Below are 15,847 nucleotides of genomic sequence, written 5' to 3'. Positions count from 1 at the left end.
AATTTATTTTAACTGTTAATTGCAATTTGTATCTGTTCCCAATCAATTGCAATATGTTGCTTGCATTGTGTTGCTATTATAAACAGTGCTGCAGCGAACAACTCTGCACATCTTGCCTTATTCCTGTGTGTAAGTTTCTTCAAGATCAATACCTAGAAATGAGATTGCAAGGTGACAAATTCATTCACCAATTTATCATCAAATTAGCCTGCAAAAAAAATTAGCCTGCAAAAGAATTGTGTCATTTTAAATTCCCATCAACAGTGTAAGAAGTGCACTTTTTAATACCTGGCTTTGCCAGCCTTTAATATTTGTTGTAATCTGCTGCATATAACATTATATTATGATGTTTTAATTTTCATTTCCATAATTAATAGAATTGAGCATCTTTTTATGTTTATCGATCATCTTGGTTTCCTTTTCTGTGAAGAACCTATTCCTATTTCTCTATTTTTCTATTGGGTCATTTGTCTTTTTTTTTTTACTACTGAGGATTGAACCCAGGGACTTTATACTGAGCCACATCCTAAGGCCCTTTTGATTTTTTATTTTGAGACAGGTCTCACTAAGTCATTAAGTTACCCAGGCTGGGCTTGAACTTTTGGTCCTCCTGCCTCAGCCTCCCAAAGTGCTGGGATTATAGGCATGTGGCACCATGTCCAACTCTCTGTCTTTTTTAAAGGCTGAATAATATTCATATGCTCATCTGTATCTATCTGTATCTTGTGTTTCCTTTGTCCATTCATCTGTCGATGGACATCTAGGTTGTTTTCATATGTTGGCTCTTGTGAATAATGTAACATAAAAGTGAACATGGATATGCAGATATCTCATTGAGATACTGATTTAATTACCTTTGCCTGTGTACTCAGAAGTGGGATTGCTGGATCATATTGTAGTGGTGGTTCTAATTTTGTGGGGAAGTTTCTGTATTGCTTTTCATAAAGGCTGTACCTATTTACATTCCCCCCAAAACATACAAGGGTTCCAGTTTCTCTCTTTTTTTTTTTTTTTGGTACTGGGGATCGAACTCAGGACCTTGTGCTTGCAAGGCAGGCAGTGGAACCACTGAGCTAAATCCCTGGCCCTTGGGTTCCAGTTTCTCTACATCCTCACCAACGTTTATCTTTTGATTATAAATACTCGGATAGGTGTGAGTGGTAATGTTATTTTGCTTTTGATTTTGCATTTCCCTGGTTAGTGATGTTGAGGAACTTCTCATATGTTTTTTGGTGATTTGTATGTCTTGTTTTGAAAAATATCTATTCATGTCCTTAGCATGTTTGTTAAATTGAGTTACTTGGAGTTTTTGCTATTGAGTTCCTTATACATTTTGAATACATATAGCCTTATCAGATATGTAGTTTGAAAATATTTTCTCCCATTCTGTGGATTGTTTTTTAACTCTTTTGATTGCTGTGCAAAAGCTTTTTAGTTTAATGGAATCCCCTTTGTGTATTTTGTTGTTGTTGTTGGTCTGTGCTTTTGGTGTCATTTTCAAAAATTAATCACTGCTCAGACCAATATATATATATTTTTTTGGTACTGGGGCTCGAACTCTGGACCTTGCATTTGGGAGGCAGGCAGTGGAACCACTGAGCTAAATTCCTGGCCCAGCTCAGACCGATATTAAGAGCCTTCCTCTATATTTCCTTCTAGTAGCTTTACAGTTGCAGGTCTTACATTGACATCTTTAATCCATTTTGAATTACAGGCATGAAGCCCCACACCCAGCTCAATTTCTGTCATTTTTGCAATGAAGAAGAAAATGTTCCACTCTAGCTTTTAGTCTGGAACTGCTATTACACTACCAGTTCTCTCCTCCATAGTCAGTGTTAGGGTCACATGGGGTCTACTGGGGTTTGTTTTACATCCCCAGTCCCTTCTCATTCTCTTGGCAGAAGTTTTACATTTTAACACAGTTCATCTTATCAATTATTTCTTTTATGGTTTGGAGCCTTTGCTGTTTTGTATCTAAGAAGTCATTGCTTGACTCTCATCTAGATTTTCTCCTATGTTATCTTGTAGGAACTTTATTTATTTTTCCCCATTAATGAGGTTGGAGTTCAGAGCCTTTGCTCTGAGCTACATCTCCACCTTTTTTTTTTTTAAATTCCGAGACAGTGTCTCACTAAGTTCCTAACTTGCCTGGGCTGGGCGCAAGCTTGTGATATTCCTGCCTTGTAAGGCTCAGGGGGAATGGACATCACTGGAGACCCCTGCAGTAGGTCCCAGCCTGCTGTGAGCCACCACAGCACTGGTTAAAGGTTAAGGAATAGATGGAACGAGACTTACAGTGAAGCTGAGTCTTGGGACCTGGTCAGTACTGCTGATGGCAGCAAAGACAAAGGCCCCCAAGCACATCCAGTATTTATTGAATACAATCATGGGAAGGAATAGGGAGCTAGGGAGCTTTGAAATCATCTAGTGAATTACTGCCGAACACCTGGCATGATGGCGCCAGCCAGGGCTGTCAGGGCGTAGGCACTGCTTATCTTGCTAGGAGAGAAGAAATCGGTACTGGGACCAGGCACAATTAGCAAGCAACCCACAAGGTCAGTGACAAGCAATAGTTTAGGGGAAAGGATTTTAATTGGGGTCACGCTGACCTCAGCTGCACATAATTCAGCAGGGCCCTGCCACTTCACAGACTAGGACTTAGGCCTCGGTAGCAGCCATTAGCAAAGGAACTGACCTGCCTGTTTGAGTCACACAGGACTTTATATCAGGTCTGACTCAAGATATAATACAGTATAGGCGAAAAAGGGAAGGCAAGAAGCACGTGCCACTCATAGCCTGCTAATACTGGGCAGCAATGTCTGCTACACTGCCTCAGCCTTCAGGGTTCTGGGATTTGAGTTCTGGCATTGAGGTCTGTGATCCCTTCTGAGTTAATTTTTGTGAAGGGTGTCAGATCTGTGTCTTTTGCCTGTGGATGTCCAGTTGTTCTAGCAGCATTTGTTGAAAAGGCTACTTTTCCTCCTCTGTATTACCTTTGGTCCTTTGTCAAAGAACAGTTGGATATATTTGTGTGGTCTGCTTTACTTCTGGACCCTTTGTTCCTTGATCTGGTTATCTCTTATTTTGCTAGTACCTTTGTCTTGATTAATGTAGCCTGAGGTTAGGCTGAGTGCTGAGGTTAGGTAGTGTTAGTTCTCCAAGTTTGTTTTCCTGAGTTGGCTGTTCTGGGTCTCGGGCCTCTCCATACCCATGTGGTTCTTACTTTCTGTTTGTGAATTCATCTTTTCATAGAGGTTTTGAAGGTGTCTCTACAGAAAGGTTTTGTGATTTATTCTAAGTCCTCAAAATTTCAATGGTCCTGAACAAGTTTTTGTGCATGAAACAGGCCTGGTTTCTCGTGGGCAGTTTTTTTTAACCCCTTACCTCACTTGTGAGTAGAAAATTTTGTTCCTTTTTCCACAAATAAGGGAGAGATTTTTCAAGTTTAAAGATTTATGTATCAGGCTAAATTCCTGTTCCGTGTTCCTCCCAACTGTAAGGAAGGCCAACACCAGCATTGTTAGGATGTCAGCTCATGCGTTCTAGAGTCTGAGTTGGGATCTAAAATTTATTGGGGCACTTAGCTCACTTTGCTTTTGCCGTGATATCTCCCCCATGTCCGCCTTTTTTGTTTTTGTTTTTTTTGGTACCAGAGATCGAACTCGGAACTTTGTGCTTGCGAGGCAGGCGGCGGCACCACTGAGCTAAATCCCTGTCCCCCCCCCATTCCCCTTTCTTTAGACGTCAGAAAACTCCTGCTTCTACCTCAAAAATACAGTCTCACTGCCCTTTAATGGGGTGTGTGGTTGCTGGTATGATGGGCGGGAGTTTAGGGGCAAGCAGCTCACAGTGAGGAGACTGCAGACTTCAGGATTCAAATGGACAGCAGCTGTCACCTACTGGCCAAGCAAATGTATCGTGATAAATGAGTTCCCTGAGTCCTTGGTCATGTGTTCCTTTGTGAATCCAATTCTAAATGAAGCACTTTCCTTCCCAGATGTTCGCTCCAAGTGGGAGTATGATGAGAGCCATGTGATCACTGCCCTTCACGTGAAGAAGGTACACAGGGAGTCAGAATCCCAGAATCCGGGGCAGGAGGAAGGGAAGAAGTGGGAGATGTCATGCTCCGGCCTGAGGCGGCCCCTCCTGGGACTCTGGGCAGCAGGGGCCCTGTTGTCTGTGCTCCCACCATGGTGTCCTCCATACCCTCCACACTCCCTGCCCAGCAAACACTGATGTCATTCCTTGCTGTGTCAGGCCCCATACCCCAGGGTACAAGATGCCCTTAGTCCAGTGTCCCAGCCCTCATGGAGCTTCTGTTCTTCTTGTTGAGCAGACCCCACACCATGGAGGTATTGACTATCTTTAAAGACAGAAGCCCTTCCTTTTCTTCCCTTCCTTCTCTCCCATTTCCCTGTCTCCATTCTGGCAAGTGGACAGCGCCCTGTGTCCAGGCACCATCTACCCTCTATGGTCCGGCCCCTTTTTCCACTCCTGCAGGTCATCCTCCCTCTCAAGTGGTTGTAGCCACAGCCGCTTCTAACCTCTGCAGCCCTGGCCACAGTCTGCCCTTGGCTTTGAGGATCTTGCTCACTTCTCCCATTTCTTCTCTGTCCCTTTGGTTCAGCTTTATTTTCTCTTTCTGCTGCCTGAAGATATCTGCTGCTCTTTCTCTCCTGTCAGGATACTTTCTTGCCAGACATTCCAGCCAAGTTTAGAACTTTAACTATCGTCATGCAATTAGGGGTCCTGTCAAGTTTGCTTCTAAAATCCGGTTTTGAAAATTCCCTCCTCCTCCCCTTTCCCCTTACCCCCGAGCTGTGTGCAGTCTACCTCTGGCCCTTTTTCTGCACGTAACTCAGCAGGGAGCCTGGGCCCTGGCTTAAGTATTTTTCCAGAATAGGCTTACTGCCTAATGCCCTCTTTCTTGTCCCAATCCATCATTTTCTGCTTTAATTCTCCCTGGATTTTCAATTCTCTGACTCTATACTCGAGTTCTTAACCCTCATTTCAGGCCTTTGTCTGATTCCGAATGCTCCATGATGCCTGGGCCTCAGTTTGCAGCTCAGCTCTCCGATCTGTGTGCCTTAAGTTCTGGCAGCACCCCTGGGTCTCTCTGGCTCAGTCCCTCAGAACCTCTCAGCCAAGGTGATTCCTTTTCCCTTGCCCCCTAACTTTCCAGTTAGCAGATTGAGGCCTTCGGGGACTCCCCACCCCTTCGGGATGTGAAGCCTCACAACTCAGGGTTCACAGCCTCCCTCTCTGGCTCCAGCTCTGACACATTTTTACTGTCACCCAGCACCTCAGTGATACTGACTTACATTTTTCCTTTCACATATTTCCCCCATATTTTAACTTTTTTGGAGGGATTGAGATAGGATCTCACTATGTAGCTCAGGCTGGCCTCGAACTCACTTCAATCCTCCTGCCTCAGCCTCCTGAGAGCTGGGATTACAGGTGTGCACCAACACACTCAGCCTTATTTTAACATTTTTTGAAGTTGGAACACATCCTAAATTAATTTGCACTTTTTTTTTTTTTGGTACCGGGGATCAAACTCGGGACCTTGCGCTTGCGAGGCAGGCACTGGAAACACTGAGCTAAATCCCTGGCCCTGTACTATTATTTTTTAAAGCAGTACTGGAGATTGAACTCAGAGCCTTTGTACTGAGCAACATACCCAGCCTTTCTTTTATTTTTTAATTTTTTTAAAATTTTGAGACAGAGTCTCACTAAGTCTGTAAGTAGCCCAGGCTGGGCTTGAACTTGTAATCCACCTGCCTCAGCCTCCCAGAGTGCTGGGATCACAGGCGTGTGACTTGATGTGTTAATGTTTTTTCCCCCCACAGTGGGTGTAGCAGGTAACTGTTTTCCTGGCCACACCCCTCTTTTCTTGAGAGGAACTTTTCATCTCCCTGTTTAATCCATGGAATTCTGGTGGTGATCCCTAAAATAGCAGCCAGATCTCTGGCCTTAGTGATTGGCCCTGGGTTGGGATGGAAACTGAGCCAATCAGAATTGGAATTAGAGAAGGGTGTGTCTTTCCAACTAGGCAGTGGAATTTGGAAGTTCTCTTACTGTACATAATTTATAAATTAAACTTTATCATAATTACATATATTTAGGAAGAAAGAGTATATATAGTGTTTGGTACTATGTGTGGATTCAGGCATCCACAGAGAGTGTCTCAGAACATATTCCCCAAGGTATGTATTGAAATAGTTAAGTCCCTCCCTGTGTGGGCAGTCCTGGTTACTGCCCTGGATAAATTGGTGACACATCTTACATCCATGATGTCTACAGTCTACTCTCAGTGGCTTCCGGACACACTGCTGTTTTGGGCCACAGTGCCTTTTTTCTGAGCACAGCAACCTATTTGCTTTGCTGGTCACTGTATTGCAACAGCTCACTCAGTCCCTGGCACATGGTAAGTGCTGGTATATGTATATGTATCTGTTAGCTACAAAAAGTGGTGATGTCACCCTTCTCGGGTAGCATCATTCCCTTCCTCAAGTGATCTGACCTCTCTCTAGGTAACCCTATCACCTAAGCAATTAGCATCTCTTTTCCCTGCCCTCTGATGCACATTTTGATGACTCAGCCACTCCCTGACTGCCACTCACTAACTCCTGTCTACCTCATGGCCTGTTTGCCATTCATTCATTTAACCATCTTCATGGCCTACTATGCACCAGACACTGTCTAGAAGCTCAGGATGCATCGGTGACTGACACAGACTCAAGTCCCTGTGTTTGTAGGGCCTATATTAAATCTTGCAGTCCTCTCATGACATCTGATTGCTCATGACTTCTGCTTACCCATGCCTTCTGCTTACTAGGGATTGGGAATTGGTCCCTGTCAAGAGACAGGATGTCATGATTCAGCTGGGCATAGATACTTTGACGCCAGGGCACCCAAGAGGTTGTGGGCCCATTGATAGGGCAACTGCTCTTTGCTCAAGCACCTACCTCTGAGCCAGCCCTTTCCAGCCCTGTCCCAGCCACTCTTGATGCTTTCAGCCTTTGGGTTGATAGGAGAAGGAGCAGTCTTTGCCCCAAATGCCTTCTGATGTGGCGTGCTAGGAATACGTGCTCCAGCACGCCGCCTGCCATCGTGCTTCTGTGTGCTTCCCTTAGAAGGGCAATGAGTACCTCATCCCGGAATCTGTGGACCTGGAGTGTGTGAAATACTGTGTGGTCTATGATAACAACACTAGCTCCATGGAGATGTTTGTAAAAGATGCTGCATCCAATGAGGAGGAGGACGATGAGGACAACTGTAATGAGCATGGCCAAGGTGGGTTTTTCCGACAGCAGCAAGAATAACAGTTAACAGTCACCAAACACTGTTACCTGGACCAGGAGCTGTGACACCAGGTGCTTCACTTCCTTGCAGGACACTGAGTTAGCCTGCCTTGGCTGAGATAGGAGACTCCTGGATTAAAGACAAAGGACTGCATCATTTGGAGCAGTGGAAGGAGCCAGAATGTCATTAGTTTCCTGCACTGGTTCCCAAGCCCCAGTCTCACAGGGTGACATGGAAAGGGCCAGGTGATGCCCATAGTGGGTGGCATTACAGGGAAAGGACCCTGAGCCTAGGGGGCCCAAGAGAAGGGAGGACATGCTGTCATCCAAGCCTGTTACACAGATCTCCTGAAGAGGTGGTGCAGAACTAAAGCAGCCAGGGCTGCCTTCACAGGACATGCAGAAGCATGGGAGACCAAGAGCACTGTCTCCTAACACGTGTTGTCACCCCAGATCCCACACTTAGTGACTTAATTATCCATTGCTGTGAGACAGATTATCCAGAACTCAGCACCTGAAAACAAACATTCATTATCTTATTGTTTTCATGACTTCTGAATTCAAGGGGCCATGCAGGTGGGAGGCACGGGGTTTTTCTCCTAATGAAAATGTCTACCCAGGCTGCTGTCATTGAAGGTTTGGACCAGGATGACCCCAATCCAAAATGACTCACTGCCAGGAGCCCCTGGTTTTGTTCTGCTGGTTGCCAGAGGCCTCAGCTTCCCACCACAACTACTTCCCCATGGGATTGCTTGAAGGGCCCCCAACATGGCAGCTGGTTTCCTCAAGAGTGAGTGGTCTGAGACAGTGAGGTCTTTGTGACTCGGTCTCAGGACTTAATGTTCAGTCACCACCGTCACAGTCCAGTCATTAGAAGTAGGTCACAAAATCCAGCCCACCTTCAAGAGGAAAGCAGACAGCCTAAACTTTTAAGGGAAAGCATTTAGAAGAATTTGTGGATCCAATCCCAGGCAGCCTGGTGGGGTCCAGTCTCCCATGGCTGGGCCAGTGACACTGGAAAGGAACCCGAGACTGTAAAATGTGGCCAGTCCCCAGGTGCTCAGCTAAAATTGTGAGGCTCTGCTGTTCTTTTCAGCCCCTAGATTGGGAGTGACCACCCCTTGCCACTGGGTGGCGCTAAGCTTTTGCCATTGATGAAACCAGCCTTTGGGACTTCCATCCCAGGAGCTCCTTGGCCAGGAAATGTCCCCTTGGGCTCTGGTTTACAGTCCTAGGATTACAGGCTGGACCCTAGGGAAATGGATCCTTCAGGAAACCCTAGGGAACGGAGGTGAATAAAGATAACCCCTTTCTGTTCCCTAACTGACTCCACTCCATAGCAAACCACAGCTACACATACCACACAAGGTAACTTTCCTCACTTACAATGGCCTCTTTCAGGTAAATGCAGTCTTTTGGGTACAGGACCATTTCCGGGATTCTCTTACCACCTCCCTCTTAACAGTGAAACAAAACGCCATTGTGAGGCACTTGCTTCCTCTGTCCCAAGGAGGACAGGGAATAGAGGAGTCCTTATCACGCCCTAGAAGCAGATTTGAGGTTATGAGGTATTATGTGTGCCTGAGTCCTTAGCTGCCTGCCTTCCTGGCCGTGGACTACTGTCCTTGCTATGACCAAGGCTGAAGTGCCCACAGCTTGTGGAGGTCGTGAATGGTCCTCTGCACCTGGTGTGTATCCTCCTGGGCTGCTGGTGCCCTGGGTCCTGCTGCATCTCCCCACTGTTCAACAACTACCTCCTTTGCCTGGAGACTGCAGAGTTCTAGGGGGAAATGGAGAACTGGCTGGCTTCAGGAGGCTTTGGCCTGGGTTTTTTTTTTTAACCTGTGTCTTTTCCACCCTCCTCCCTCCCTTGTCTCCTTTCCTCCACTCTCCCCCCCCCTTCCTCCCTTCCTTCCTTTTCTTCCAATCTTTTCTTTCCCTTCTTCCCTTTCTTCTCTCCCTCCTTCTTCTCTGAGGATTGAATCTAGGGACACTTCACCACTGAGGTACATCCTCAGACGTTTTAATTTTTTTTGAAACAGGGTCTGACTAACTTTCCCAGGTAGATTTGAAATTGCAACTTCTTGCCTCAGCCTCCCAGAGTGCTGGAATATTAGGCGTGCACCACTACACCCTGCTCAACAGGTGTCTTTTTTCAGAGCTTTGTTCTTGGCTTCTGAGACTTTCTCTCCAAGCTGCACTCTCTTCTTGTAGAAGAGAGATTTCTCTTAATTTTGCATCATCCTTCCTTGCAGCACTATGGATTCTAGGTCCTCAAGCCAGGTTCTTGTTCCAGGAAAGAAGCTTTGGGGACTTCCTGTCTCAGTGGAGCCTGACTTTCATGACCATTGGTTGGCTAAGGAACCCAAAGAATTTAACTTTAAGCCCCAACTCCCAAGGAGGGAGCCCCTGGCTCTGAGTGGTGTCCCCTCCTCTTAAAGCAGTAAGCACCCCAATTCAGAGTGGGAACTGCATGCCGAGAACTGAAAATCCATGGGAACAAAAACAAGTAGATTTAACCATAACTTGTTACCTCCTTCCATTGAAAAAACCCTGCTCATCCATAGTGAATGGTTACGGTGGCTGAAGCACATCCTCTTCTGAAGCCTGACCTCCCCTGAGTCTGCTTGGCAGGGTAGCCTGGGCTCTGCAGGGTTCCTGATGGTCACTTGATGGTCACTCAGAAGCTGTCCTCCCTCCCTGCCTCCAGCAGGCTTGAGACAGCAGTGGGAAGGGAGCGATGGCATGGCCCAGGACTCCCTCCCAGTTCCCCTGGGCCCTTGCACCCCAGTCTCTTGCTCAGAAGGGATGTGGCAGGTGCTGGTGACCCATTGCTGGACTCAAGTGTCTGAGCCAGGCCCTGGGGTGGGCTTTGGCTCCTGTCTCAATGCCTGCAGCTGCTCTCCCAGCCTGGTCCACATTCGGCCTCTCCAGACTTCCTGGAACCTGCAGGAAGCAGCCTAGTTTCCTGAACAAAGTGCCTTGTGGAAGTCAGGTCCTGACTCCTCCTGAGGTTGCTATTCCAATATTTCTTTTTCTGGGTCAGATCTTGGATCACAGCATCTTGACTTAGCCTTAATGATGCCTGTTTAGCATGTGGTCTGATGGTCATTCTGCAGATCAGTGGTGGTGTTTAAGGTTGAATTGCTGTCAATGCCACAATGGCTACTGCTTCATACCCTCTGGGATGGCCATAATAAAGACAGGTGGTAACTGGTCTTGGCACAACGGGGAGGAATTGGAACTTTGTGTACTACCACCCAGAATGACCAGAGAAGCCACTGTAGCAAACAGTTGGTGTTCCCTCAGAGGGCTAAGATGCACACTCCAAAGAAAGGAAAACACATCCACACAAAAACTAGTACCATGTTCATAGCAACATTATTCACAATAGCCCGAAGTGGAAAAAACATAAATGTCCATCAGCAGATTGGGTTAAACAAAGTGGTAAAGCCACACAAGGGAATATTATTCAGCCACAGAAAGGACTGAGGTATTGATACAACCTGAGATAGAGATGAACACCAAGGAGATTATGGTGCCTGATAGAAGGATAGACACCGAATCTCACACATTAGTGATACGGTTCTGTTTATATGAAATGTCCAGAATAGCCAAATCCATAGTGAAATTATTTGGTTAGCTAGATCTTGGAATACCTAAAGCTGGGAGTTTAAGACGATGGAGAAGTGCCTGCTAACTGGAATGGGGTTTCTTTTGAGGATGATGAAAATGTTCTAAAACTGACTGTGATGATGGTTATACAACTCAGTGAATACACTAAAAACCACTGAATTGTATACTTCAAATGGGTGTTTGCTGTACAACCATATATCCAAAAAAATCCACTTGGTGATTTAAAAAAATTTAATTATGCCATTTTTCTCTATTTACCCTTGCTTCAGCTTTCTAAATAATTTCTTTTCAGAGGAAGTGGCTGTCTACATGTCAGCGCTAGACAAGTGTCAAGCACACAGGGCATTTACCTCTTTGGTCTCCACCCTTAGATCTGGTGTGTGGAGCAGCTGTGGAATATGGCAGAATCCTCATCCAACTCACCCACCACCCAGTGTATATCCTGAGAGGGGGCTATGAGCGCTTCTCTGGCCTGTATCACTTCTTCCGGACCCAGAGGATCATCTGGATGCCCCAGGTGAGACTGAAGGCTGAGTACCACCTGGTTCAGTTGGGAAGTGTGGCTGTGTGGGGGTAGGGCAGAGAAGGAGACAGAGCATGTGGAGGAAGTGGAGGAGACCAGGTAGCCAGGGGCCAGCCAGGGTGTTCAGTTTGTGATGATGAATGCATGGCTGTCGGTTATGGCAGAGATATCCTACGGGGAGTTGTGGATGGGGCTTCGAGCCCAAGTCAAATGGGCAGGGCCTCATGACTTGAGACTTCCTCTCCACTCTTGGCTATCTGGTTCTTCAAACCCTAGCTGGGTCCAAGGGATCCAGAAAAGTGTGAGCTGTTGGTCTGTAGGAAAGAAAGTGGTTATAACAAGGGTGTTGGCCAAGGGAAATGCCAGGTCCCTGAAGGTGAGGTATTTTCAAGGAAGCCCAGGTACTGGCTGCCCACTGGTTTGCAGGCAGGGATGTGTCTGGAGGGTGGTGCTTGTGCGTCCATGTGTGCGTGTGTGTATACACATGTGTTTGTATGTATGGGCATGTGTTTGTACTGTATCAGAGTCTGAAGCACAATGGGATTTAAGCACAAAATGTTTTTGTTTTTTCTAGCATTTTCCTTGGACTGTTCTTTGGTTCTTGGGCAGATGCCATATTTCCTGGAAATTTTCAGTTATGAAAACTTTCAGTCTAAGTCAGTGTACAATGATTGGGGAAATGTGACTAAAGTGAAGTATGTATGGGTGCAGCTATGTTTAGAATTTCCTTCAAACTAATCAAGTGTGGATTGGGGAGTCAGAAGGGTATAGATGAAATAAAATTGGCCATGAGTTTATAATGTTTAAAGCTGAGTAACAGAAGTACTTATTATATTAGTCTTTCTACTTTTGAATGTTTTTGTAAATAAAGGAAACAAAAAAGAATAATTACAGTAAAAGCCAGAGCAGTTTAACATATCAGTCTCAAATCTCATCTCTTCTTGTCCTCCAGAGCTGAGCAGCCTTCATTTTGTTGGGGTCCTCGGTGTGAGGAGGGGTGTGGGATCGCTTCACATGTCCAGTAGGAAGGACGTTGCCCTGACCCCTCTTCGAGCCCCTTAGATGTCAGGGGACCCAGGGTAGGGCCTGTCTTGTGTGGGTGCTGTTCTCACTCTGGCCCAGTCGTCTGTTTGGGGTGCTGCTCATGGCTTCTGCTGCTGGGTTTCTCGGGGTCCTACTCAGCCTCACCCTGGCCCCTTCTGTTGCTGAGGATCTCTTGGAGTGAGCCAGACTCTCCCATCCCCTTCCAGGAGTCCCCACACTCTCTCCCATCCCTGGGGAGCCCTGACCCCCCCATCCACATCCCCTCTCCTCCATCCTGGATGGTCCGCAGGGAGTGTGCTGGTGGGGAAGGGGCCCAGAGACCTCCCAAGCCCCTCCTCGTCCTCCTGGCTCTGCTCCCCAGCTAGCCTGTGTGATAAGGTAGGGCCTTGTGTCTGAGGTCGCCTGTTCCCACATCCAGAGTGGACATGCCAAGCTTTCCGAGGGCTTCCCCCTCCTTCCACTAAGAAAGCAGCACTTTGGACTTCAACTTGGCAGGGTCCAGCCGGTCTCCCATCCAGGGCATCTCCTTGTTCCTGGAGCACCCTTCCCCCTGCCTGTTAGCTTTGTAGGCTGCAGTGGGATTGATTTCTCTCTGCAAACATCACACTGCTGATAAGTTGTCATCCTCATGCCTTGTTTAAAGCTTCAGGGAGGCATGTTTGATGTCAGATGAACTGCAGGTACTTACAGTGCAGCATGGTCAGTTCTGATGTGTGCGCACACATGACTTTCCCTGTCCCTTGTCGCCAGCCCCATGTGATATGGGAAGGAGGGGACTTGTGGCTGGTAAACCACCTGAGGGCTGGGTGGGCAAGTTGTAGCCCTTTCTGCTTGTGTCCATCTTGAGAACATAGTACTTAGCATTTGTCACTCCCTGCGAGTGACCTTTGCCATCAATCTAGGAGCCAGGTTTTACCCTTCCTTTGGGATGTGGGATTGACCAGACCTGAGGATGTGGGAGGGGGAGGAGACTGGACTGAGGCCTTGGCTGTGGTGCAGGTGACAGGCAGGCAGTGGTATGGTTCGTTGGGATAGGAAATCTTGGGGCAAGGAGGCACTTTTGGGAAAAGACAATCTCAGTTTGGACATGTTTGCTGGAATACCTTTTGTTTCTATTGTGTCACCTGTCATTGCCAAAGCAGGTGCTTTGAGAAGACACTATGTCTATCCACGTCACACCCTCTTCCCAGCCAACCCAGTGCACCACAGAACAGGAAGCTGATTTGCAATATAGCAGGAAGAAAGTTGATAGATGGGTTGTGGGCATTTATTGAATTTTTCTCCAGTGGAACACATGGTTCCAGTAAGCTGGGCACGCTGGGTAGAGTCAGCCCAGGCTCCATAGTGTGCTTTGGGCTTGCCTGCAAGCAGTGGTATGTGTGGACTTCAGTATGCTTATATTTAAATGCTAGTCTTCTTGTTGCTACCTCTTCATACATTCAGTCCCTTCACTAGGATTCATTTCCTAGTGGCAAATAGGCTGTATGTGAAGAGTTTTACTGTGTGTTTTTAAGGTGTTTAAATTCTGATGCCCTCCACGGTAACAAAAGGACTAGTGCTCCCCTTCCCACCTCACCCCAGCTGGACACATTCTGGGTTGTTGAAGGTTTGGGCCACAGGGTCCTTGAGTCCATCATTTGTGTGCATGGCCAGGTACAGACAGGTGCCAAGGAGTGCACGGATGCCCTGTGAAGCCATGTTTCAGTCCTTCTGCTATGACTGGCCCTCTCACTCCTCATCCAAGTTGTTCTTTCCCAATCTCTTTGAAAGACGTGCACTCAGCCTCATTCACTGTCCTGGGGTTCCTCTTCTATGCTCATTTGTGGAGCCACATTTCAAGAGACAGTCTATGCTCATAACAGCTCTTTTCTGTCCCCATCCCAGGAACTGGATGCATTCCAGCCATACCCTATTGAAATAATCCCAGGCAAGATCTTTGTGGGTGATTTCAGCCAAGCCTGCAACCCTAAAGTTCAGAAAGATTTGAGAATCAATGCACATGTCAATGTCTCCATGGAGAGCAGTCCTTTGTAAGTAAAAGAGATACTCTTGATTTTTTTCTTTAAGGAGAAGTATCATTTCTTTACTCAAGTGTCCTAGTGCCATGCATCTGAAAAGTCAAAAGGGGCTCGTGGCAGTCTGCACACAGTGGATCAGGGACAGCACTGATTTTTACCTCTGCCTGCCTGGCCTTGGTGTTCTCTGTCCCTAAGTAGAACCTCACACTGTCCTCTAAATCTTAGCACAAGTAGAGATTTCCTGGTATTTAAGGTCTTGGTACAAAGTGTCCTGTTCTACTCTGATTGGCCTGTTTCCAGGTCCCTTAGAAATTCCTCCTTGCCTCAGAATTGCCCTGGTGCCACACATGCACACGAGCATGTAGGCACACACACACACACACACACACACACACAGTGACACAGTCTCATTGTTCAGTGGGCAGGGAAGCACTGCACAGCCTTACTTATCAGCCTCTGTCTTCTAGCCATGTCCAGTTTTGGTCACCAAGACCCAGCCTGTACACTCTGCCCTTTCCAGTCCTAATCAGTTAATAAAGACTCACCTCACGTAGAATTTCTGGAAACAACACAAGAATTAAGCAAGGCATCTGGTAATAAAAAAAATACCACATAAAACCAATAAATTTGTTTTATGGTGTAAAAACAACAATGAGTAGAAAAAGAAAAGACCCAATTTGTAATAGACAAAAAAATACAATACCTAGGAGTAAACTTAAGAAGGGCCTATAAAGCATTTTAAGAGGGGGAGATTAAAGGACAGATAATAGGAAGAGATTTTTAGATAGGAAGCCTAATGTAATGAAGAAAATTCTGTCTAAATTAGCTTATGCATTAAAAAAGATCTCAATCAAAAAGTGAATTACTTACGTGCAATTAGGCAATTTATTCTTAAAATTTTACATAGAGAACTAATTTGTGGTGAATAAGGATGAGGAGAAAAGGCCAGCCTTTCAGCAAGAACAACTAGAAGAGGCTGGACAAAATATAAAAATTTCTTCTGTGTTATGTACTAGAGACAGGCAAAGCAGTGAGGAATTCATGGGCGAAACCTGGGAGGAAGAAGAAAACTGGAGAGATGAGGCCAGATATTGGTGCTGCTTCTTCATACAAGGAGCCTGATGATCTTGGAAAGAAAGAAAGAAAGAATAAAGTAGAAATGATATCTGAGAAGAAAATGACTGTTTCCAAAATTGATGAGGTACACAATGCCACATATTCAAGAAGTTTCATGGGCTCCAAGCAGGCTAATGCTGAAAGAATCACCTCTAGGCTCGTAGTAAGACTGCTGAAGACTAAAGAGAGAATGTAGTAAAAACACC

General features: G+C 46.2%; 1 protein-coding gene across 9 annotated transcripts in view; it reads left to right on the top strand.

Annotated features, from left to right (window-relative positions):
• The window catches only part of Styxl1 (serine/threonine/tyrosine interacting like 1), a 39,955-nt gene that overhangs the window by 9,607 nt on the left and 14,501 nt on the right, over nt 1–15,847 (top strand). For 6 of the 9 annotated variants that reach the window (XM_004840092.4, XM_004840090.4, XM_013070513.3 and 3 more), the window contains 4 exons: nt 3,998–4,059; nt 7,137–7,296; nt 11,312–11,457; nt 14,392–14,537. In XM_004840092.4, the coding sequence (XP_004840149.3) occupies nt 3,998–4,059; nt 7,137–7,296; nt 11,312–11,457; nt 14,392–14,537 (514 nt within the window). The remainder of the gene's footprint in view (nt 1–3,997; nt 4,060–7,136; nt 7,297–11,311; nt 11,458–14,391; nt 14,538–15,847) is intronic. The other 3 variants (XM_087196289.1, XM_004840091.4, XM_087196288.1) reach the window with 1 other exon arrangement.

The sequence above is a fragment of the Heterocephalus glaber genome, unplaced genomic scaffold (genome assembly GCF_053883595.1).
Source record: "Heterocephalus glaber isolate CG9 unplaced genomic scaffold, H.glaber_assembly_v1.0 deba00001610, whole genome shotgun sequence".
Lineage (NCBI taxonomy): Eukaryota > Metazoa > Chordata > Mammalia > Rodentia > Bathyergidae > Heterocephalus > Heterocephalus glaber.
This window is presented reverse-complemented; position numbering and strand designations above follow the sequence as displayed.